The sequence below is a fragment of the Cylas formicarius genome, unplaced genomic scaffold, assembly GCF_029955315.1.
Source record: "Cylas formicarius isolate icCylForm1 unplaced genomic scaffold, icCylForm1.1 PGA_scaffold_7__23_contigs__length_41026272, whole genome shotgun sequence".
Lineage (NCBI taxonomy): Eukaryota > Metazoa > Arthropoda > Insecta > Coleoptera > Brentidae > Cylas > Cylas formicarius.
The window spans coordinates 32,083,857-32,107,870 of NW_026844352.1; the positions used below are offsets into that span (position 1 = coordinate 32,083,857).

Sequence of the window (24,014 nt, forward strand, 5' to 3'; positions counted from 1 at the left end):
AAAACAATAACAAATGTTGACCGCGCGGTCTCCATCTCTGTCGCATTCCCCACCGCGCGAAAAAGTCGTGACTTTAAAGCAAGCGCCGCGGTCTCGAGACGTTCGCCAATCCGCGCGCGCCATTATGTCACGGCCGACCAATCGGGGGGCCGCACGGTGACATCACGGCTAAAAATAGACGCCGTTTTATAATCAAAACTGCACATGGGCCGCTATTACGTTCGAGTTTGGCGAGAGGAACGCGCCGCGCCACACAAACACGATACGGATGCGATGTTTATTAGACGGACGAAACTTTTAAATTACGAAGAAGACGACGCGAATCTGTGCGAGGCGGATCGAGTGTGCCGCGGCGGTGACACGGCCGATAAACGCGCGAACGCGAGTGCCGGCCGTCGGAGCGCGAGACGCAGGTGGCTTATTGAATCGAGGTAAATGTTTATGTTTACCACCGACCGCCAGCGCGCCCGCTTCATTCATCCCTCCTGCACGTCTCGTACAACCCCCGCCACCCCGCGTCTTTTTTTAGCGATCGCGGGATGAAAGTTTTCGATATCGAAACCTGATCGGTCGATCAGGGGTGCTTTATCCCCCCCCTTGCGCACCTTTACTTTTTAATACATTCTCGACTAATTCATACGGATCGTATTGATATATCCACAGCGGTTAAAGTTACCTGTGACAAATTAAAACAAAATTTGCTGTGTAAAATATTATTAAAATTTACCTCAACTAAAACGAACAATTTTTGCATTTTTTGCAAGGGATTTTGAAGAAACCTATTTTTTAAAATGGCATACAAAGAGACGTCGGGACTTCAAATGTAATTCTGCAGCTTTGTATACGAGAAAAAGTTGCTATGGTAATACGAAATTAATTTCAAAAGATATCATCATCAGAAAGAAATAACAGAAATAAAAAGTAACTTTAACCGTTGCCGATGTACTGTCCCTAAGAATTAGTTCGGACCTGGTAGAAAAAAAAACTAGACGTGCTTTTTCCGCTGCTTAACCCGAAAACCCGAAAAAAATACATTTTTTTCTGTAAAAACGAAATAAATATTTTATAAAGTTCACCAAGAGAATTATCAACTATAAAAATAATTTTAAATTGAATTTTCAAACTCAAAAACCATTAAATTAAAAACTACAAAGTGCGTCGTCGCTCAAGTGGGACGATATCTAAAATGCAATTTATTTAACTCGAAAAAGGAAAAAAACGAGTAAATATGCGTAATGGTGCAGGCCATCGGTACCAACCGCCGCCGAATGTAAATCCTAAAAATGCGTTGGCGCGGTTAACGCGAACCACGTCTTACAAGGTCGCCGCGTTCAGACTTTTATTCCAGAACACACCAGGCGAAATGCAAGACAAGTCCAGAAAAAAAGCTAGAACCTCGAATTTTGGCAGCTAACTAATAAATTAACGATAAATTAATCGAACGCTGAGTTGAGGTCTATAAACGCAAAGCTGGCCCTGGCTGACTCGCAAGCCGCTCACACAACCTATCTTGGAATTTCTGGGAAACGAGGAAGATTATCGCGAATCGCATTAGAAACAGAAACTTTATGTTCGCGCGGTTTTCGCGATCCGACCGCAGCCGTTTCGCCGGTTTAAACCGGAAAATAAAACGAAATGGTGTGGGACGGCGACCGGTTCCAGTATTCTTTTTTATTTACAAGTTTAAAAATTGCCGGGTGAACTGAAAAAAGCCACACAAGCGGAGGTAAAAAGGCCTGAGGGGATTCGAAACCTTCCGACCTTGGGCCAAAAAATAGGCGAAATAATTCATTTGATGAACTCTCAAGGTGCAGCTTTTGTTTTTTATCCACATACGTAGGATTGACGATTGCGGACGGGATAATGCGCCAACCGCGCTGTTGCCATATTGCGCTTAAGGGCTTAAGATTTGTCCCGCAACCGAAGTTGTAAATGTTTTATGGAAACCATATAGCTGTATTTTATGGAAATTATGACTCTACTATGGTAAAAATTGATGCGCCGCAGGCGGTATTTATATTTTCGTAGTAATGATTTTCCGCGCATGTTTCTACTTCACGCCATTTTCTTTCCAAACATTATCAAAAAATTAATAAATTTATTAATATTCATAATCATAAAAATTAATAAAACCAATTGAAAACCGTAACCAAAAATAATAACCAATCATTGAGGCGCTTGAGGGGGCTCAAAAAATTATCAAGTTGAAAACCCACAAACAAAAATACAATTGGGAGGCTCGAAGCCCGTCCCAGCTCCCAATTTCGAAAAAATTATTCACCTAGCAAACAACACATTTTTTTTTTGCATTTTATTTATTTGTTTTATTACATATCATTAAAGAAAAGCAAAAAATATATGTTGCTAGTCCCATTTTAAGTCGAAACGAATACCTTAAAAATACAATACAATGAGGCCTTGCAATATTGCTGAAGAGCTTTAAAAAAATTAGAGATTTTGGTTGGGCAAAAAAAAGAAAATTTTCGCTCTTCCAACCGCGATCGGCCAAGGCAGCGGAGACAATGGACGCGGAAAAAAAAACAAACAAACGCGAATTACTAATCGCCGCGGCAATTATTACTAATTCCGTTTCAATCACGATTGGTCGTGATTTTTTTTTCCGCCGACTTAAAAATAAAGTTTGATCTCACGGAGGCGGCGGCGGCATAAACGTATGCAAACCGCGTAAACAATAACGATCGGTATTGAAATATGCAAAAAATAAAGGGCGGCGCTGGATTTAATAACAGGACGGCATTTGCGAGTTGGTTTCAGTGTATTATTAGAAGTTACGCAAAAACCGTCGTTACTAAAAATTAAACGGCGACCGTTACGTAGTTGCCTCTTAGTTAAACACTTAAGTTTTTCCAATCCATTGCAAGCCGACGAGAAAGCCGTAAAAGGGGCAATAAGTGTCAAACTAATGGCTTGTATAGTCAAGGCACTCTCAACCGCGAGGGCTGATTGTCTGCGTAACCGGCGTTACCCAACAATATTAAATAATTGCAGCTTCTAGAAAAACATTTTACACTCGTGTGTGCCAGCGGTCAATATTTTTGGCGCCGGGACACTTGTTGCCCGCCCGGTTAGCTGGACACGATCCAAACGGTTGGTCGATATTCCGATTTTTCGCTGTCAACGGAATCACGTGACGCGAGCCCGAAAACCGACCGGGCAGGACCGTATCGCGTTTTTCGTTCGATTATTTCCTCTTTAGTATTGTCCAATGTTCTTCCAGACGGCCGGACGCCGCGTGCGAGAGAAAAAAATTGACAAACGAGTGGCACGAACGGCATTGAACGTTCACCAGTGACGCCATCATTGTTTCGCCTTTATTACGGCGAAACGCGATTATTAATCACTGAGTCATACGAATAATCGCGGATTCGCATCCGACGGGACGGTGGAAAGGATAAACTATCCAGTACGACAAAACTATATAATTGACCAAAAATTAGCAAAGCATTAGAAAGTGGCCAAAATCAAGTGAAATATAATACCAGGGTTTGCGAGAAGACGAATAATTTTTATTTATGATCATCTTAATTAAATATTATTTTTGGAGAATATGTTTCTGGAATTGGAATTGGACCAGGATCCTTTAGAGCCCAATTCCTACAGACGCCCAACTAAAAGAGATTGCATAAGTTATTCATAAAATTTAGACAAAGGATGAATAAGGTGAAAAGTACTACGTAAATATTGGTTGCTATCATATAGCTATTAGATAATATAGCGACCCTAGCACGGCAAAAATTGATTCGCCGCAGGCGGCATATTCTTAGAGAAGGTAATGATTTTCCGCGCGTGCCTCTAAATTTCACCCATTAACCTGTATTTTGTGGCATATTCTTTTTAAACTGCAATTTCCACACACTTTACTTGTTTTACGAGAATATTTAACTAGGTCCAGGCATTTTCAGTGACCACGTTGGTTGTTGAATGCCGCAAGCTCATTGATTAAAATCTCGAGCAAGAAATAACAAAGAAAAAAATAAATTAACCCTTGCGGAGTAGGGTGGTTCAACTCTATAGTTCTGTGTTTTAACTCACTACTCGAGAAGTGTTACAAGATTCCTGGGATACGTCCTGTTTTTGCCTTATCCACCCAGTTAGTGAGGGGGCGGGTGCAAGTTAGAACAGAATATGAAGATGATGACGTCAGCCGTGTTCATTGGACGAAAACCTCTCAAATAGTGATAATGACCAACCGGAAAAGGAAGAGTATAGCTACAAAAAAAGTTCGGACCTTAGATTAACAGTAAACGTTTATGGAAATTAACAAAAAATAGCTAGTTACCAAACTAAACTAATTCAAAGCAGTGATGGAAGTTCTGTTCTGCAATGAAAAAATTACCCTAACCAAAAATGGAGAATTATTAATTTCTTCAATTATTTGTTCACGACAAACTTTGAGCATGCACTACAGATCATTCCGGATCAAGGGAGAGCCAATTCAGAAGCTCCGAAAAATTTAATTCAATTAATAATTTTTGATAACATTCATATATTTATTTTTTCACACATCTTCATTTTCTGTTGTTTCTGTATAGTTACGCAATACGCAATATCTAATTGAGCCCCAATATTGGTTGATCCCAATAACGCAAATTCCGTACAATTAGAATTTTCATGTCTTTTTATTGTCATCGGTGCTCTTTTTCCTCCCAAGTTTTATCGCCAAAAAAAGGTTACCGGGGAAAACAATATAGAGCATTTTTTTGAATAAATGTGTTTACTTACACCAGCTTTTTCAATGGTAATATTTGGTAATGCTTTAAATTATAACATTTCTTCGTATGAATATTAAAAAAAAATCTCTTCACATTAATTAAATTAAAGACTACCTCCGTAGTTCAGTTAAAAATGTCGTTATCGCAGTTATTTAAATTCGCTTTACCCAATATATTGCAAATCCACAAAACTTGATGCTACGCATTAATGTTTTAAATAAAAAAAAGCTGTTTTATTTTCATTATCTAAAAAAAACTCAACTGTGGTCCGAACGATTGATTGTTATTGATTGACTTGTACTTTGCTATCGATCGAAATATTTTTGTGTATGTAGAATGATTGTTGAAGTGCAAGAAAATGCCGAATGAAGTGTGGTTGATTCGACGCGGCATGACGAAACAGGTCAGTTGCTTAGCTTTACTTGGCACGAGAGTGATTTTGCTTATAAAGTTTTAACCTTATTGATGCTTGTTTATATTTTAACATTTTAGATACAATCAGAGTAACACGTATATGAAAGACGTCTTCGATTTGTTTATGTTACAAATGTAACAAACGACTTCGCATTCACTTATTTTCAAAGACACAATGATCTATTTCTTAATAGAGGCACAAAAAAAATTCTACTCCCGTCTGTAAAATACCTAATAAAACACCGATCTAGCGTGCGGGAAGCGTCACTTTACCACGTCAGTTTCCTTTCCCACGAATCCGAGCCACTTTGGACATTTACAAGATTTAACCGCACGTGTTTCGGAGCAGTGGGATGTTTTCTTAGGTATTTCCTTTTTTTTTTTGACGTTTGCAAATTTTGACGGTCATGTCATGGTGAATGTATTCGTGTTCTTTTGCGAAAATGTACCCAAAAACTAACGGTCATAGAAAAAGTATAGTATGCAACACGTTTGGTAAACTCTTTATATCACTCGTTTATTAAGCACTCACCAGAACCGTTTTATGGGGTGGCCAAGCCCGTTGCAAAAACAGTCCTCAGGGATTGGATGGACCGAGAATCCCGACGATGGTGGAGTGACATGCCGGGACAAAGACAGGCCAAGGAATTCCTAAGGGGCCCATCGGCCAATTTTACAGCGGACCTACTAAGCTACAATAGGAAAGCCGTAAGAATAATGGTAGGTCTGCTGACAAGTCACTGCACGCTTAAGAGACATCTAAGCCTGATGGAAGTAGAAGAAAACACAGAATGTAGATTCTGTCAGGAAGAGGAGGAAACAGGCGCACACTGCGAAGGCCTAGCGAGAGTGAATTTCCATTTGCTGGGCGATACCAAACCAGAGGCAGAGAGCTATACGAGGGAGCCATTATCGAAGTTGTGGAGTCTGGTTAGAGAGACGAACCTGGATAAAGCTCTATAGCTATGGAGAGAGTCACAATAGATCCTCTGGGTCGCAGTGACGGACAGGCTGACTGCTAGCTCTCCCAACTGTTAATCTTAATCTTAAGCACTCATTTCGCTGCGCTCCGCTCGTGCCAAATAAACTCATGAGTCAAATGCCGTTTACCGTACTTGTTGCATAATATACTATTTTCTTCAAGAACTAACTACCTATCAATTGCAACGGAACCACACAATCAAAACCTTAATTAATTCATTCAAGTGCAGTATTTGACTCACGAGTTTATTTGGCACGAATAGAGCGCAGCGGAGCGAGTGCTTAATAAACGAGTGAAAAGAAGAGTTTAACAAATTAGTTGCCGTTAAACCTTTTTATCGTTCCGATCGATTCTGCTATTGTTGCCTATTTTTAAATGTGTACGTTAGATAGTATTATTGGCTATGTCAATAAACGGGGAAATAAAAACAATTTTAAAACATTATGTTTATTTAACTTTTACAATTGATCATTAAATAGTTTATTCAAAGAAAAAGACTGTAATTGGAAGAAAAATCATCCAAGGATAGAGCTTTTAATAGGATTAAATTATTAAGATCATATAAGCAAGAAAACGCAGGTCCTAACCTTCAATTTTGTTTTGTTTATGCTGATGAGACATGGATATTTGAAAATGTAAATGTAAATGGAAAACTGTAAAAACCATTAAAGTTCATGCGAACGGTATGTAAAATTTGTGTGTAAAACTTAAATTATAAATGTCACTTTACTTACCTACTAGTTCACTAGATTTTAATTGTAACTTTTTGTAAACAACAAGAATACATTCACTAACATGACCGTTAGAATTGAAAAACGTCAAAATTCGAACCGTGCAGTAAAATCTTCGAAAACATCAGATTGCTCCCAAATCCGTGCGGTAAAATCCCGGAAATGTCCGAAGTGGCTCGGATTCATGGGAAACGAAACGACGTGCTAAAGTGACGCTTCACGCATGCTAGATTGGTGTGTAATTAGGCATTTTACAGACGGGAGTAGAAAAACAATTGTGGGACTTCTTATACAAAATATCGGATACATCAATTTTGTAAGAAAATCAGGAACACTTATTTTTTAATATCCAGCGAAAAGAAGCTGTTTCCGAGTATACTCAAAAAGTTCTAAATCAGATGAATATGCCAAGCACAGCACAAATTTAGACGTCCTATGTTTATTTGCCAAATAATTAGGTAGCAAGACAAACTCATCAGCAGTTGCCAAACAAAATCACGAAACCGGACATAAAATTTTATTCGATAAAACTAAAATTCTTGCATGTAATCAATTCTTCTACTAACGAAAACTTCGAGAATCTATAGAAATTTATAAGCAACCTAACAATCTTAACGGCGACTTAGGTCTCTACCTGTCATCAATATGGGAATCAGTCAATCGAGAGGGTGTTTATGTCCCTCATTTAGCTCGGCCCTCCTCAAACAATATAAAAGCAGGTACAGAGTAAAATGCGAGCCAAGTGCGTTAGAATAAGAAGTTACTCATTAGAAATTTGTAGTTTGGCTGGACGTTTTAAAAACTGCGCGTCGATTGTCTTTTGCTTTTTGCTACTAATATCGATCGAACCGAGAATTAATTATTATCGCGCTTATCGTTCGACAGCGTGGGCGGGCCGTTTATTTTTCATCGGTTCCGCCGGTTGGCAAACTTAACAACCGTTGCCGCCTTCGCGCCCTAGAAAAAGGTGAAGGTCGCCAACTACATAAATTGGCGGAAAGGAATCGCCGATGTAACCCGTCCCCGAGTGCGGCCCTGACCATTGTTTACGTGACTCGGTCGGACCGAATTTGTTTACGTTTTTATTGTGACGGACGAATTTTTAGATGGAAATCGCCGGACGGCGGCGTTTTTCCGCTCGAAATCCCACCGGTGACCGCGTTGTCGCCGTTCAGTTTTTTGCGGAAGTATGCGCGGAATTCGACTAGCGAAAGTTAACGCGTGGGCGGCCACACACGGCAATTCGCAATTTAATTTTTGCCACGCCCCTCGGCTCTTTGATCGCGCGCTGGCAGAACAAATACGCGACGGCCACCATTTATTTAATCATTATTTTAGCACTTCGACGAGAAAAATGGAAGGCGCCGTCCCGGACGATTTGAACACGCGTGTATGGTCGCGATCCGCGACAGGTCCGCATCGAGAAAATTTGCCGTTTTGTTAATTGTTTATCGTCGAGAGGAAAAAAGTTCGGTGTGTCGTGGGAACTGTCGCGCGCGGTTGTAAATTTCGCTTCACGCCACTTAAACAAACAGCTGGATTCCATTAGCGCGGACCGAGGACGCCGCGAGGCCCGAAATATGACCGCAGCAGCGGCGCTATAACATTCTGAATTCATCCGGTGGTTCGGTATAAATAACAAAGAAATACGCACTCGGAAAACTACTTTCTTTATGTCGCGAAAACGATTTTGCACAGATATTTTTTTCGAATCGAAGAGATAAAAAGGCAAACGTCGGTGGTTGAAAATCGCTCTTTTACGTTTAACTCGTACAAGAAAATAATGTCCCAGAATTTATGTTTAATTAACATTTTGTGAGCGCTTACGATCGCATATAGACTAATTAGGTTCGTTATTGCATATATCGAGTGCCGGCGTGATGGCAATTTGTCGCCGGCCGAAGGAGAAAGACATAAAACTCGCCGCAGCGCGTCACATTAAAACGGCCAATTAGGCGGAAAAGTGGGGCAGGCGCCATTTTGTTGTGCGCGACGTTGTTTATAATGAATACCCGGGCGATATTTCAAAAAACCAATAAGGCTACGTGCCTTTTAACGATATATTACGTTGATGGATGGCAGTCACGAATTTTTCTTTTCATTTTTTATTGTAGTTTCGCGTTTAGTTATAATAATGTGGATAATTATACAAAAGAAAAAAATGGTTTAGATTAATCAAGCTCCCGAATTTCTTTCTACGAGAATTGCGTTTATTGTTGTTTAATTTCCGGGTTTTTGTCGTGTTTTTATTATTTTCAGGCTCTAAAAATAAGCTCTTCGCCTGTGGACCATTCTTTACGAAACGTCTTGTATATTAGCGTGGCAATAACGAAAAACGAAGGACGACAACTTAAGATTTATTATCGTCAATTATAAATACCTGCGCAAATAACACTTTAAAGTTAAATGTTTGAAGCACAACAACAACAAACTTGGATTATTAAGCTGCTTAATCCGAAAAAAAAAGTCAGCGGCGCACGCGTGCCCAAACATTTCAAAAATACGATTTTTGAGATGTTCGATTTTTGTGCTTTTAACTATAAAATCTTAGTTCCAATTTATGTGCATTTGAAAAAAATTATCTGTCGAAATATGTAATAATGTAGTGTTCCCAAAGATAAGCAATGCTCATTATCCTTTTTACAAATATCCTACCGGGACTCCTTTGGCACACCGTTTTCAGTGCTGATGAATAGATAATAATAGGCAAAAATCCATAACTTTAGTGAGTGAGTGATAATACCCTTCTACTACTGATTAAACCCTGGTTCGTTGTCCCGTAGGCATTTTGCATACATAATGCGGTTTTATTACTCTACACGTTTCTGAAAGAGACTTTATGTTGGAATATTTATATTATTACGTCATATCCGACAAGACCCCGTAACAAAGAGGCGCCACCTTGTTTTTTTTTGCCGATCGTAAAATGTATCGGCGTCTTAGGCAAAAAGGACAGGGAGGGCAAGTTGCGGTGAGGAGATAATTAGGGTATTATTATGCGATGTTTTTTGGGTTTACGATAAGTTAGTTAAGACGTAGTTGTCGAACCGAGAGGATTAACGTCGATTCTGCTTCATTACGTTGTTTTATTTGATTATCCTTACATTTAATATCTTAAAAATTGGAGATATAAATATTTCAAAGCGATAGAGCAGAGTCCGCAAATTTCAGCAAACGCTTTCCGTTTTCCCACTCCCCGTATAATATCCAATAAACGTGTAACAAATGTCGACCACACATCGCCCTAATTACTCCCGATCCGTTTTCAATTATCAGTAATATTATTTGCTTCTTTTGGTCGGCCAGCAACAAATCACAAACGCAATTGGCCGTGACAATTTTTAATTACTCGAAAACTGTCAACTAACGTGCAGATAACGGCTGCGGTCGAGTTTGTTTCATCGCTTCTGATTGTAGATACATCCATGTATAATAAAGGGAGATTGGCTTTGTTTTTATTTTAACGTGATGTAAATATCTTGACGGGATGAGACAACGTCGCTAGTGCTGGACGTAGTCAGGGTTTTTCACCGATCCACTTCACACAATAATATTTTATGTATTGAAAAGTATAGTTAATTTAAAAACTTAACTCTACAAAATGTCTTGCTTACAGTTCGTTAAACATTAAGTGACCTTATCTGACAATGTTACAACGAATAAACGCAGTTTTAGCCTCGATTTCACATGTATCTTGTACTACGTCGGCCTTTGCTAGTAACGCTATCTCAGCCAGTCAAGATATTTGCATCACATTAAAATGACAACAATGCTATCTCACTTGATGGTATATCTATTTGCATTACAACAACAGCAATTTTATGAATGACTTATGCGGTTTCTTTTAGTTTGACGTTTGTATTCTGCAAATCACGGCGGCAACCATCCCTGAGACACGCGTAACGTTGGTTGCATAATCGCATAATTGACATTTCACTAAATTCGCAGGAACCCTCATCGGTTGTTAGTGAAATACGACCAAGTTGTAGAATGCGTGATGTTGATTCCGTCGAGCCATGTTATTTTTTTAGGACCCAGTCGCTGCTCGGTGTGCTCGCAAATTCCGGAAACAGCAATTCGAAAAACGTCGTAAAATATACGGTCGTAAACGCGAGATTATTGTGTGCGCGGTTTACGATTTCTGTATACGGGCCATAAAATGTAATGTCGGTAAGCCTGGCGATCGTTTGAAGGGCGTTTTATCCGAAACCGATCGATTTCCGGTCCGGAACGACGGTTTTGTTCCCAACATTTCGAAGGAAAGCCCGAAAAAAGGTTCGCCCGTGATTTCAGACTTGCTTCCAATTGCTTGTTGACGCAATTGAGGCAAAACATCATCAATTGTTTTTAATGACCTGCTGAAGTCTACCTAGTAATTATTTTTCTTGGAAAAATTGAAAGTTTTGCCAGAGCCCCCTTTAAATATGACGTCACACGAAAACGCCTTGTGACGTCGCGATGCAGTCAATATCAGCTGGAGGAAATTATTAAACTCAGCTAAACTCTTTTATCTATTGTTGTTATTGTATTTAATAAATATTTAGCCTTGCAGACTTTGCTATCCTTTATATATAAGTTATAAGATTGAACTCTTGGTTGTTATTTATTTTGTTATAAAATCTGATTGAACCTTGATATTAGTGCCGATATTTTAAGTTAGTGCATTTGAAAAATATTTTGCAGGTGTGTTCTAAATTTTAATAATTTAATTAATCTAATAAACATTTCCAGCAAATAAGAAAATTAACTGTAAGTAGCCTATTAAAACCGACTATGTCCTCTAATTCCAACGCTAGTCACTGCTAACGTTTTCGCGAATTTATCCTCCGATTTGAGGCGCTGCTGACAGTACGCAAACAAGACCGTTTGGAAGTAGTTGTTTACCTTTGAACCTCTGGCACTCCCATTCATTCTACCAGCATTCTTCTTCTTCAAGTGTCATGTCTCTATCGAACGTTGACGTCAGCCATGTTCACACTGTGTCTATATCTTTCCTGATCTTGTGCTATATGGTCTCATTTGCGTTAAGGCATGTCCATTGTCTCGGGTTTCTTAGCCCAATCCACTTTTTTCCTTCAATTTTTTCGTTATGCATAAGTAGAAGAGAGTCATATCGAGGTCCTCTAATTATATGGCCTAGGTATTTGAGTTTTCGTCCACATTTCAAATGCTTCGATCTTATTCAGCATTTCTTTATTAAGCTTCCATGTTTCGCATCTATACATTAGAATTCACGTTTATTGTGTTATTTGAAAGCAGCGACCTGAACTTCTGAAATGTATTTTTTGCTTGTTCTATGCGGCATCTTATTTTATATGAAGGATTTATATCTTGATCAATCCGGCAGCCGAGATATTTAAACTCAACATCAGCGACAATAAAGCACCATTCGTGGCCCTATTATTTTGGGGGTGGAACTGAATTAAGACTAAATAAAAGATATGGAGAGTGAGGAGAACCTGTTGGAGGATTGTTAATTGTCCAACGTTGTACATAAAAATTAGAACTCAGTACACTTGCGCACCATAATTATCTTTTAATAGCACTGTAAAACACAAAGAACAATAAAACAAACGAAACGGAATTGCAGTTTTACTATAACGCGGAGACAACCTCTAAGGTATAATACAATAGACTAACTGCCGTTGTCCGATATACGGCGTTAAACTCTTACGTAGAAGAGCTCTAAAGCGTAGCGCTTATGAAGCAGCTGTTCGTGATATATGCAAATTAGGAAATGGCATGAAATAGACAAATATCGTTTAATTTTAATCTCTTGTTTATTCGAATTATTATAGATCAGACTTGGAACTACTAAATATAAACAAGCGTGCTCTGGACGGTATATACTCTAAAGCACTGACGATGAAATCGATTTTATCCTATTTAAATTGTAATATAGAAAGCCGATTGTTGTAGAAGGAATAAAATTATTAGAGGTAAGCAACTATGACAATGTTTTTTCTACTCCATTCTGTAAAAATGGCCAATTATACACCGATCTAGCGTGCGGGAAGCGTCACCACGTGAGTTCTTGTCCCACGGATCCGAGCCACTTCAGACATTTCCGGGATATTACCGCACGGGTTTGAGAGCAATCGGATGTTTTCGGAGATATTTTCCACGCCTTTTAAATTTGACGTTTGTCAGTTCTGACGGTCATGCAGTGAATGTATTCGTGTTGTTTTGCGAAAATGTATCCATAAACGATCGTAGAAAAAGTATAGTATGCAACACGTTCGGTAATATTTTTAAGTCACTCGTTTATTAAACACGGCGCTCCGCTCGGGTCAAATAAACTCGTGAGTCAAATGCCGTTTACCGCACTTGTTGCATAATATACTATTAAAAAACTCCAAAAATCTCGTTTTTAACCTTGCGGCAATCAACAACCAACATGACCTCTTACAGATCGTCAATAAGTTTGGATGTGGCATTTTTGCGGCAGTATTTTCTCAAAATTTTCGTTAAATGTTCTGAGAAAACGACTTAAATGTGTGGATATCGCTGTTTGGAAATAAAATGGCGCAAAGTGCAGGCCAGTGGGTGAAGTGTAGAAACACGGGGAAAATATCAACGCGGCGCATCAATTTTCACTGTAGTAGCGCCACTATATTATGTGATAGAACGGTACGCTTTTTCTATTTTGAACACTCCTATGAGTCAATAAACGCGCACGATATAAAAGGAACGATTTTTGAAAGCAATATCAATATGGGATGCAAACATGAAACTCATATGAAAACAATGCCGCCATTCCCAATTTCACTTTCGAAATAGTTTAACATTTTCTTCCAACGGAGGCCTGATTGAATTGTAACATCGCCAATAGCGGCGGCTGTGAAAATATTTTTGAGGTTATGAGAGCACGGAGGATGACCTATTTACTTCGCGCCTCGTGCGCGGCCACCGCGTATAATCAGAACAGGCCTGCCCATCACCTACGCCTATCACACAGAAAAGACAATAAATCACGGATTAATGTCGCAAATTATAGACGACTGGTACCGCGGGATTGTCGGCACTTTAACCGATGGAATCTCACCAATAAACCCGTCGTTTCTACCCGTGAAGTCGGTTGGTCGTTACGTTCAATTTAACCAACCCATCGTTCGCAGACATACCGTATATAATATCATAAAGTACCCGATAACGTATTATCGGCGTTAATATCGGATCTTCAATAGGTGTTTACGTGTCAAGGCCGCCGTACCTCGGATAACAAACAATTTAACGTGGAATTCGTGACGACGGGCCGCGCTTGCCGCATTTTTTCTCGCTTCTACTTGAACATTTTATTGCAATTCAACGTTTTGTTCTCCCTTTGAAATCAACACTGGTTTTCATATCACCAAATGTAACAATATTGATATTATCTGACCACATGCTTATTAATTTAATGACTGTAGCTTATGAACTAATTTAACAGTTCGAGTTTTAACGTAACGTAGCAAGAATTAACGCTTAAGTTTTAATTGAATCGCTTTGACTCTTTATAAACCACTTGAATGTAATTTAAACAAAACGTCTGAATTGCCAGATGGTGTTATAAATAATGCGGGGATAATAAGTTTTATGCTTTTAATAATAAATTACATGTTCTTTTTCATACAGTATAAACAACAAATTTAATTTATATGAAAATATTGACTGCGATTAAAAAACAGAGTACACGACGCCCAGCTTCAAGCTTAAAGTTGATAAAATGTCGGTTACTTTTTTTTACACGTTTAAATCCAAGGCAATTTCTTACCCATATACTTCAAAAATTGTTGGGCCGCAGGTGGCTATGATATTTTCGTACAGCGTCATATAACTACTAGAGATATAGAGGCTCTGTCTATGCTTATAATACAGGAACTCACGAAGCAAATATTTAAAAGAAAAATTGAGAAAGGACCATTCAACATGCGCATGCGCGCGATTTAAAATCTTGTGTTAACTAATGGTTAGTTCTAATTACTTTTGAGTAGTTTTAGTTCTGAGAAAACGAGTTAAGTATGTCCAATTCCCATTTTAGAAAGAAAATGACACAATATGCAGGTTAGTGAGTGGCGGGGCGGAAAATCATTGCCTTCTCTACGGAAATATCAATTCCGCCTGCGGCTCATCAGTTTTTACCATAGTAAAGCCACAACATACTATCTCATAACTATATAGTCACCCCCGAACTGACTGAGTTGAGATATTTACGTAATTTTTCCTGAAAATTGATGTATTTTAATTATTCGGTATCACAGAGTTATGGCTAGTGTTGCAATACTAGCAGTCTGACTCTTAAAAAAAAAAAAATCCGGTTTAGTGCAATATGTGTTATACCAAATTTTTTTGCAATATACATGATAACGATAATTAAACATCACGAAGCTCATGGTTCCATTGCATTCCGACATTTTGTTGGATTTTCCTTGTTATAATAATAATAATAAAACCAACCTGGGTAAGCAGTGACCTCATGGCTAGAAAATACTATGCGCTTATTTGAACATGGTCGCAACAATTTGCGTCAACAACTTCATAACTTATAAAAGTTGACGTTGTTACAGTGCACAAAAATCTTCTTTTATTTATTCCGGCACTAGCCAAAGAACCATTAAACAAACCCTTTGTGTGTAAAGTTCAGTATTAATTTCCTATGACATAACAATTGTTTCGACAACGTCTTTATCAAATGTAATATTTACAAACTACCTGCTACTATATATACCGAAAAATGACCATAAAACCTTAATTAATGTTGTTGTGAGAATTTAAGTTCAATGAAGGAGAGGTATTTAAATCTAATTAATCGTTAAGCAATACATTTGAATGTCTCATTTTGTTAGTCTCCATGGCTTCCAATAAATTTAATTTTCTACTTTTTGTGGCTGCATGTAAAATATCAAAATTGTCGTCAAAAATGTATTTTTCTGTGTTTAAGTGTGTAGCATAATTAGAATCTAAACTATTGTTTTTAAACGCTCTTTTATGTTCGTTAATGCGTTTCTTGAAGGATCTACCTGTTTATCCAATATAAATTTCAACCTGTAGACACCTGATTTTTGGGATTTTGGACATTTCGTTTTATTGTTTTTTAAATATTTTCTTTCCTATTGTGTTGTTAGTTCTGAAAGCTATTTTTAAACCACATTTTGACAAATGTTTTGAAAAGTTCTTTGTTGTAATTTTCTGTCGAGAGTGGCGTCTTGAGAAGTCTGTGTATAAAAGAGTCCGTGTGTGAAGGTTTATGATATATTGAAAAATCTAATTTGTTTTGCGCTTTTGTAATAATTAAGTCTAAAAGATTAATAGTGTTATCCTGTTCAATCTCGATAGTGAATTTTATACGATTATGTAATGAATTAATGTAATTTAAAAAAGAATTCAATTGTCTGTCCGTTCCAACAAAGCAAGCAAAGATATCATCCACGTATCTATACCACCATAAAAAACTTTTACTTAAAGGATGTTCTAGTATGATGTTTTCCAAATTATCCATAAAAATCTCGGCTAACAAAGGACTAAGTGGGTTTCCCATAATCAAACCTTCTTTAGAGATATAAATCTGTCCATTAAATGCAAAATAATTTTGGTCTAAAGATACTATTAAGCAATCTAATAAATCTTCACCAATGGGTTAACCTGTTTCCGAGTTAGGGTAAAATCTACTAAATCTAGCACATCCATAGGTGGAATACTGGGAAATAAGTTTTGTACATCAAAAGACAATAGTGTTGCGTTAGAAGGGATTTTTTATATCTTTAATTTTGTTGATTAATTCAAAAGAATTTTTTATTGCAAATTTTGGTTTAAAATCTGTGTGGAACTTTAAAATATTTACTAATTTTGTAGACAGTTTAACTGCTGGAGCTGTTACATAAGACACGACTGATCTAATGGGAATATCTTGTTTATGTAATTTAACTAAAGAATATAATTTTATATATAGTAGCAGGTGGTTTGTAAATATTACATTACAATTGGCATGTCATAATATATAATTTCGTGAAAATCTGAACTTTTAGTTCTTATTTATTTTGATAAATGGATTTTCATCAAGTAAATGCCTCAGTTCAATTAATTTCCTGTTTGAAAAAGCAATGATGTTGATTATTAATCGAATTTTCTAGGCGAGATCTTTTTCTTTAAAAATGGCCTCGCCACGTTATCACCGCTATTAAAAATTAAACAATACGCAATAAATCGCGTTCGAAAAATCTGGCTGCGTTTAAATATTAGTAATCCGTGAAGTGAACTAGGCGAGAGGCCTTCGCGGTTCGAGGTTACCGTCGGAAGAAGAATACCTCTCGAGATTGGCGATGATATGAGCGAACTTTTACAAAAATCGTTGAAAAATCCATGCGAGATTTATGATTAATATTTGCTTGCGATCCCGCGACGCGTCATTATTATTGTACAACGTTTCTCATTGTGTTTCGTTGTTTGTTTGTGTTTCGAGTTAAAACGAGGTAAAACATTTTAATGGCAAACGCGCAAATAATTAAATTACCGAGTCCCCCTGCCCCGCACGCCGCACCCACGCAACGCTGGCACAACATTTGTTTGTGACGTCGTTAAAAGTGAAAAAAAATTCGTGTTTGTTGAACAGAGTTGCGGTGGTATAAATGGTGGAACTGGACTTGAAATATAGACTTTGTTTTCTTCCCGCTGAACGTCAAAAAAATAAAAATTCAAGAAATTCATTAACCGATACTTAAAAGCCCCCCTTTTATGGTATTTAAGAAATGACATTAATCCCGTTCTCTTTGAAGACCTAAGAACGCAAGTAACAATACAATTTTGAAATAATATTCACCTGTAATATGAATCAAAGCCGAGATGCGATTCTTAAGTACCTACTTGTGATGAAAAATGCCAATTCATATTGCAATTCAAAAATATTACCGTACCCACCAAATATCAAATACAAACAACTCCCTGATTGCTTATATGCTGTGCGTTCGTCTTGACAAGACCTCTATCTCTCATTTTTAATGTTACATTGTTCTCATCTATAAAACAGGAGAAACCGCCGAAGTTGGATGTCATACATCCGTATCCATATTAAGTGCCACACCAAAGTTGTTTTAAAACTTAATAACTCAATTTTTCAAAAACAGAACTATAGAACATCAAAATGGCTTTCAGTCGGGAAGGTCAACAACGTTGAATTGAATTTGGTTACGTACGTGATGGTGGGTGGGATATCAGATTGACTCTGTTTACACAGATGTTTGCAAAGTCTTTGATAGGGTGGATCATGCTTCTTGCTAAACTGTGGGGGCAAGGTATAGTTCGACTTCTGGAGTGGAAATTACTTGTCGGAGGCCGCTATTCTTTCCCATATTTATCAATGCTGCCTGTTTCCATAATTTTAATAACCTTCTTTTTGCCTATGATCTAATAGTTTTCTCGATTATTTCAAGGCGTGAAGATCAAGTGCGTTTACAGGAGGATTTAGAATGGTTGACTCAATCTGGATGGATCCCAATCTCTCAGAATGTCTAAGTATCTCGTTCACCGCCTTCGCGATCCTACATTTTACCAATTAGATGGATGAAAACCAAAAAGCAGTATCATATGTGGTGTGTGCTCTTCGAGAATGGCTTTACCTTTAACAATCATATGTCCAACCTAATTGCAAAGGCTTACGAAATGTTGGGCTTTATTAAGAGGTCCTCATTAGTTTTCCAAAACGTGAATTCTATAAAACTCCTATATTGTGTCCTAAACTCGTCGTGATGAGTTGTTCTTGTAACTCCATTCTGTCAAAAATTGGATTTTTGGCATCAATACTCGTCTAAATAGCACACAACTATGGACGTATTATTATTGTTATTTAATTTTTGTTCTCCTTAACTAAGCTTTTACTTTTAGTTTTTACTTTTGTAGCGGCCAAACCTGTGATTTACTTCTGCATTTTGCAAGTTTGTATGTAATAAAGAAATAAATAAATTGTATAGTTTCCGCCCGGCATTATGGTGGTGTTTTTGTCACATAAAAATCTCTATTGGCAGAATTAGGTGTGCTATTTGAGAAGAGTCCATTCAAATCCAGACACCTTTTATATAACATTTGAATCGAACGAATTTGGGGTATGCTTTAAAGTTTTTGTCGATCAATTATATACGAATCGTTCAAAATCAGCAAAATTTGCATGTAAATTTAGTAAAGTTCAGTTTAAATTACACATAACAAAAGTTTTTCACATTTTCCTTAAAATTAATTTATAAGGTTATTTCTGATTGCAAGTTCCTCATTTATCCGGCATCACTTTACAAAATTTTGACGTGCTCCTTGAAGTCAAAGGTATTTCGCCGTTACCTATCGATAAGATCGCATCAATAGCGAGCGTTGACAGGAACGCCGCGACGTCACCGATCTCGTAAACAAACAACGCCGCGGAGTCGCGATAAGATCCCTCGAAAACACTAGAGAAATTATCGCAAAATTTCAAGGAACCACTAATTTACCTATCTATCGGCAAGGATTAAGGAAAATCCTATTCACGTTTTCAAATAGAACGCAGCTAGCTGGAGAGAAAAAACGATGTTTTTCTTTTTGATTACAGTTGCCCGTCACCGGAGCCTCTGAAGACGACACCCAGCCTAGCCGCCGTGACGTTGCCGAGATAACCTACAACCCAGTGACTCTCCCACCCCAACTTTCTGTGATTTTACGTGTAGACATTAAAATTAAGAGGGTCCTCCCCGCTGGTGATATTATGTATAATTTAAACGTGAACTTGGCTGCGACGGCCGCAACCGCGGCCAGCAACTTAATTGTCGAGAGCGCGTGCACTACTCCCCGTACCCCCGAAATCCTCAACTCTCTGATCGCGATGACCAACCCCCTCGACAACTACCAGTTCGGCGACGACGCGCCCAAATTGGCTTCGTCGGGACTTCCCGGCGCATCGAGTAGCGATTCGAATAGTTCCAGCAGCAGCCAGGTAAGTGCCGTTTGATTTATATGGACCTAGCACTAAAGGGCCACCGTAAAAAAAGAATTAGCACTTTCAAGTGATATCTACCTCCAAATTAACACTGCAAAGAATCGCTCGCGAGGCGCGTGTGCATTCTTCTAAAAAAATGTAAATTCAGAGCAATTCACAGAACACCGATTTCGTGTTGCACTTTAGATAAACTCTGCGCCTTAGACTTGCTTTCTTCTATTTCTGTTGGCCAAGTTTGCTAGGATCATGCGGCCAAGGACTTTTTGTTTCATATTGTGTTGTGGTCTGTGTCGTTAATTTAAAATCTGCTTATAATCAAAAGATGTGTATAGCATAGTTGTAACAACAGGCAGGAAATAATTTGAAAAGGTGTTGTCGCAGGTAGAATCCCCGACGACAAATCCTCCGAGCGTGCAGCACACCTGTTCCCAGCTGATCAAGGCGGGACTAAAGTTGACTCTCGAACAGAAGAAACGAAAACATAACAGCGACGCTGAAGATCTTCTCGACCTCGACACCGTCAAACGGTTGAGAAGCGACTACAGTGAGTCTGAAGACGATAAAATCAAACAGGAAAGCAACGGGGTAAGATTGATCGCCCTGGCTGTGACGAAAATTGGTACGAGCCCAGATGTTTTCGCGTAACCTCGAAAAAATCGACGAGGCGGAAAATATTTATGCGAGAAGCAATAAATCCGGTCGTTAGGGGATATTTCGATAACATATTTGAAACGTCGACGATGTTTGCTTGGCAACGGAATAGAAAAATAGATCGGGTTTCGTTGCGTGCGGTGCACGGCAGATGTCGCGAGTTGGCCCTACGCCAACTCGTTCACAATCGAACGTTCGTATAAATTATAGTCCTCGGCGGGGTGTTTTGCATAATAATGGCTGTTTGTTTGCCCGCGAGATAGCTGTTTTCGATCGTGCCGATGGTAAACATTATGCCGAACTCTAGAATTTTCGCCGGCCGAAAAATAAAACAGTCTCGTTATCAGTATGTTGTTTTTATCGCGGCAATAATCTCAAGAAAACGTCGGACGGATGGTATTATGTCGTTTGCATTTTGTCCCATAATAAAACGAACGCCTGTATAAGTTGACAGTTCGAGTAACATTAGGCTCGGCAAATTCGCAATAAATTGCACGGCCCACTCCTTTATTCTGTTTTCTCGTCGCTTTCAATCGTATTAACGGAACTTTATGCGCCCGCTTTCCAATTTCGTTCCATACTTTCGCCCAAAATGTCGAGGCGTGCCCCGCGTGATTCTTATATCGATGCGCCAGAGAAAAAATTACGCCCGCACAGACCACCGAATTTATTTTCGACATTTCCGTGCTCTCTATGAATCTGCGGTAATGTTGATATTTAAATTTCGCGCAGCTGACGCCCGAAGATGAGGAAAGGCGGCGCAGGAGAAGGGAGCGCAACAAAATCGCCGCCACCAAATGCCGGTTGAAGAAGCGCGAACGTACCGCCAACCTGATTCACGAATCGGAAACTTTAGAAACACAAAACGTCGATCTTAAAGGCCAGCTCCATGAACTCCAGAACCAGAAGCGGATGTTAGTCGAAGCGTTGGCGCTGCACAGGCCCCACTGTCAGCATAATATTGACCCCGCTACTAGGGAGAGTCTGTATAAGTTGCCGCCGGTGTCTTCCGTGATTGAGACACATTCGTATAGCAGGCCTGCGTCGGTCAATCCGTGTTACAATAGGAACCATAATTTGGAGGTATCTAAGATTTGATTTTTATACAGTTTTATAGTTTTTAAATTAAATTTTGATAATATGGATGTATCCTTCCAAAAGGTTTTAACATCTGACATCATTGCCAGGTTTACAGCAGGCCAGCTAGCGTATCCGCCACGACCGCCCATCACGTGACTTACACGCGTTCGTCCCTCCATTACAGCAAACCGCCGAGCATAGTGGTCGAAGAAATAGGCGACTACGACGCCAGTTTTACCAATCTGGACGACGTCAACAGCCCATACTCTTTTGACAGCCAGTGTCACAACTATTCCGGGGGACAGAGTTATAGCGGCGGCTTGGACAACGGTTGTATGGCCTAGCAGATCTAGTTCTATGATTCTGCTCCCTCTTGGGCGTTGACCTTAATGATACTTGCTGACCAGTGACATCTGTCGATGACTCTTTATTGCTACTTATAATGCTTGGGTCGGTTGTGATAGTGCTTTTCGACAATTATTTCGTGGGGGTATTTTTTTTTAACAATATTTTCCTGGACGTCCACGCGGCGGTTTTTTTATTGCCTTCAGTAACTGTACCAACCAAAATTCGGGGCGCGTTGTTCTGTGCGCCCTTCTGTTGTCCGTGACTTTGAACGAAAACAAACTTCGTTCTGTGGTCCACAAGGTACAAGATGGTTTTGGCGGTGTATCAGAGAGATAACACAAAAATATGACCGATTGTTTGTTTTGTTGCTTCTTTTAAATTTAAATTGTCGCGTCCAGTATGGAGAAAACGGGTGGTAGGTTCTGGTTGGTCATTGCACAGACTTGCACCCTACTTATAATGCGACCAGAGTAAAGTTGCTATTGAATTATATTTGATTTTGTTCTCAGACTAAATAGTTGACGCATGTTATTTATGCACCATTAGTCCACGCTCTAAGGTGCGTTCATTTTTTTTGTAATCCGTAGAGATTCAGGATTTGTTTTTTTTATGCATATCGCGTTTCAGTATTCCTACTTCTCGATTCGTGAACGCGAGTTTTTCACCCTAAAGGAAAGCAGAGCCTTAGCTCACGTGCCTAATTTTAAAATGTTTATTTACTGTTAAGTTTCGCGTACATAGTGGATTTTAACTTCATCCGGTGTGTTTAAACCTTAATTGTTACCAGATCTGATTAGTAGGCACATGCGTATTATTTTTATTTGGCAATATCCATAATATTATTGACGTTTTCACTTCGAACTAAACTCGCAGCGATTCTGCGATTCTAGGGAGAAAATGGGAGTTACATTCGACGCGGTAGAACTGATCTTTGCCATTTACAGCTGTGGTCGGTGGTTATTGTTGAAAGTAAATTAGTTCGACGTGAAAATGTGCCAATTTGTTGAGTATGTGTTTTTAAAAGATTTATCGTTCGTTGAAACAGAAAGCATTCCAGAAGATTTTTTCTATTATATTTATCGTTGAATAACTGTTTTTTTTGTATACTGCCGAACTTTAACGTACGTTTTCCGTGTTAATATTTATTACTTTATTGAATACTGTTTTTCCACTTGTACATTTGTATTCTATTTTTATTAATCGTAAGATTTTGTACCTTTTTCTATTTACCTCTACCTTCGTTTAGTCTGTAAGCGAACACGCTGTATCTATAATAATATATATTTTTATACGTACTTTTTTGGAGAGATGTTCATTGTTCCGGGTTGTTTTCGGTTCCGTATTGGAACGTTATTAACGCCATTTTTTTTTTAGTTGATAAGTTGTCTTTCATCGTAGTGCTTAGGCAATTATTCAGAATAATTTGCTTCAAGAGGCTTCTTCACCACATTCGCGCTGGCTTTTTCATTAAAAAGGGAAAAAAAAACTATACGGAACCCCGTTCTTTTCATGCAAAAGTCGCGTCAGGTTCCGTTAAATCTTCCGCGGCCCAAAACGTAAACTTTTTCTACGTTTAAAATTGTGATAAAATGTCGGGACGTCTAACGTTTTGTAGTTTCGCTTTAGGTTATGTTTATGTCACGTGCCATCACTTAACGGTTTATTTTTTTTTCTTTGCGCTGCAAATATGGGTAATAGATTTACGCACAAGTATTCTAGTTGCGATGCTGGTCCGAGAGCGATACGCGCCGGTAAAGTAGATGTTAACGACACCTATGACAGCGCTGCATCGCTCAGGGATTAGACGTCAGTGAATTTCGTTACCTGTACATAAACGGGTCAAAATCGAGCGCACATTACATCGCAAGTGCCTTAGCACAGGTTGTAACAGAAAAAAACTACTTTATAAAGTTATATTTTTATTAAAAGCAAATTTAAACTTAAAGACGCCAGTTTTATTTCTATAAGTCCGCGTGCGATAGGAATATTCTTTTTCTACTCGCGTCTGTAAAATACCTAATTACCCACCGATCTAGCGTGCGGGAAGCGCCACTTTACTACGTCAGTTTCGTTTCGTTTCGTTTCCCACGACGGAAATGTCCGAGCCACTTCGGACATTTCCGGGATTTTACCGTAGGGAT

General features: G+C 38.7%; 1 protein-coding gene across 3 annotated transcripts; it reads left to right on the forward strand.

Moving 5' to 3' along the window:
- Positions 1 to 217: 217 nt before the first annotated feature.
- On the forward strand, positions 218 to 23,807 carry LOC132704345 (activating transcription factor 3). 3 transcript variants are annotated; one of them, XM_060674288.1, is made up of 5 exons: positions 218 to 431; positions 19,411 to 19,791; positions 20,164 to 20,379; positions 21,178 to 21,528; positions 21,633 to 23,807. In XM_060674288.1, the coding sequence occupies exons 2-5, from the start codon at positions 19,564 to 19,566 to the stop codon at positions 21,867 to 21,869; spliced, it is 1,032 nt and encodes a 343-aa protein (XP_060530271.1). In that variant the 5' UTR covers positions 218 to 431; positions 19,411 to 19,563; the 3' UTR covers positions 21,870 to 23,807. The 3 variants fall into 3 exon arrangements, with proteins under 3 accessions (XP_060530271.1, XP_060530273.1, XP_060530272.1); XM_060674290.1 differs by having other exon boundaries at positions 220 to 431; positions 20,176 to 20,379; XM_060674289.1 differs by lacking the exon at positions 218 to 431 and adding an exon at positions 12,699 to 12,799.
- Positions 23,808 to 24,014: the final 207 nt, after the last annotated feature.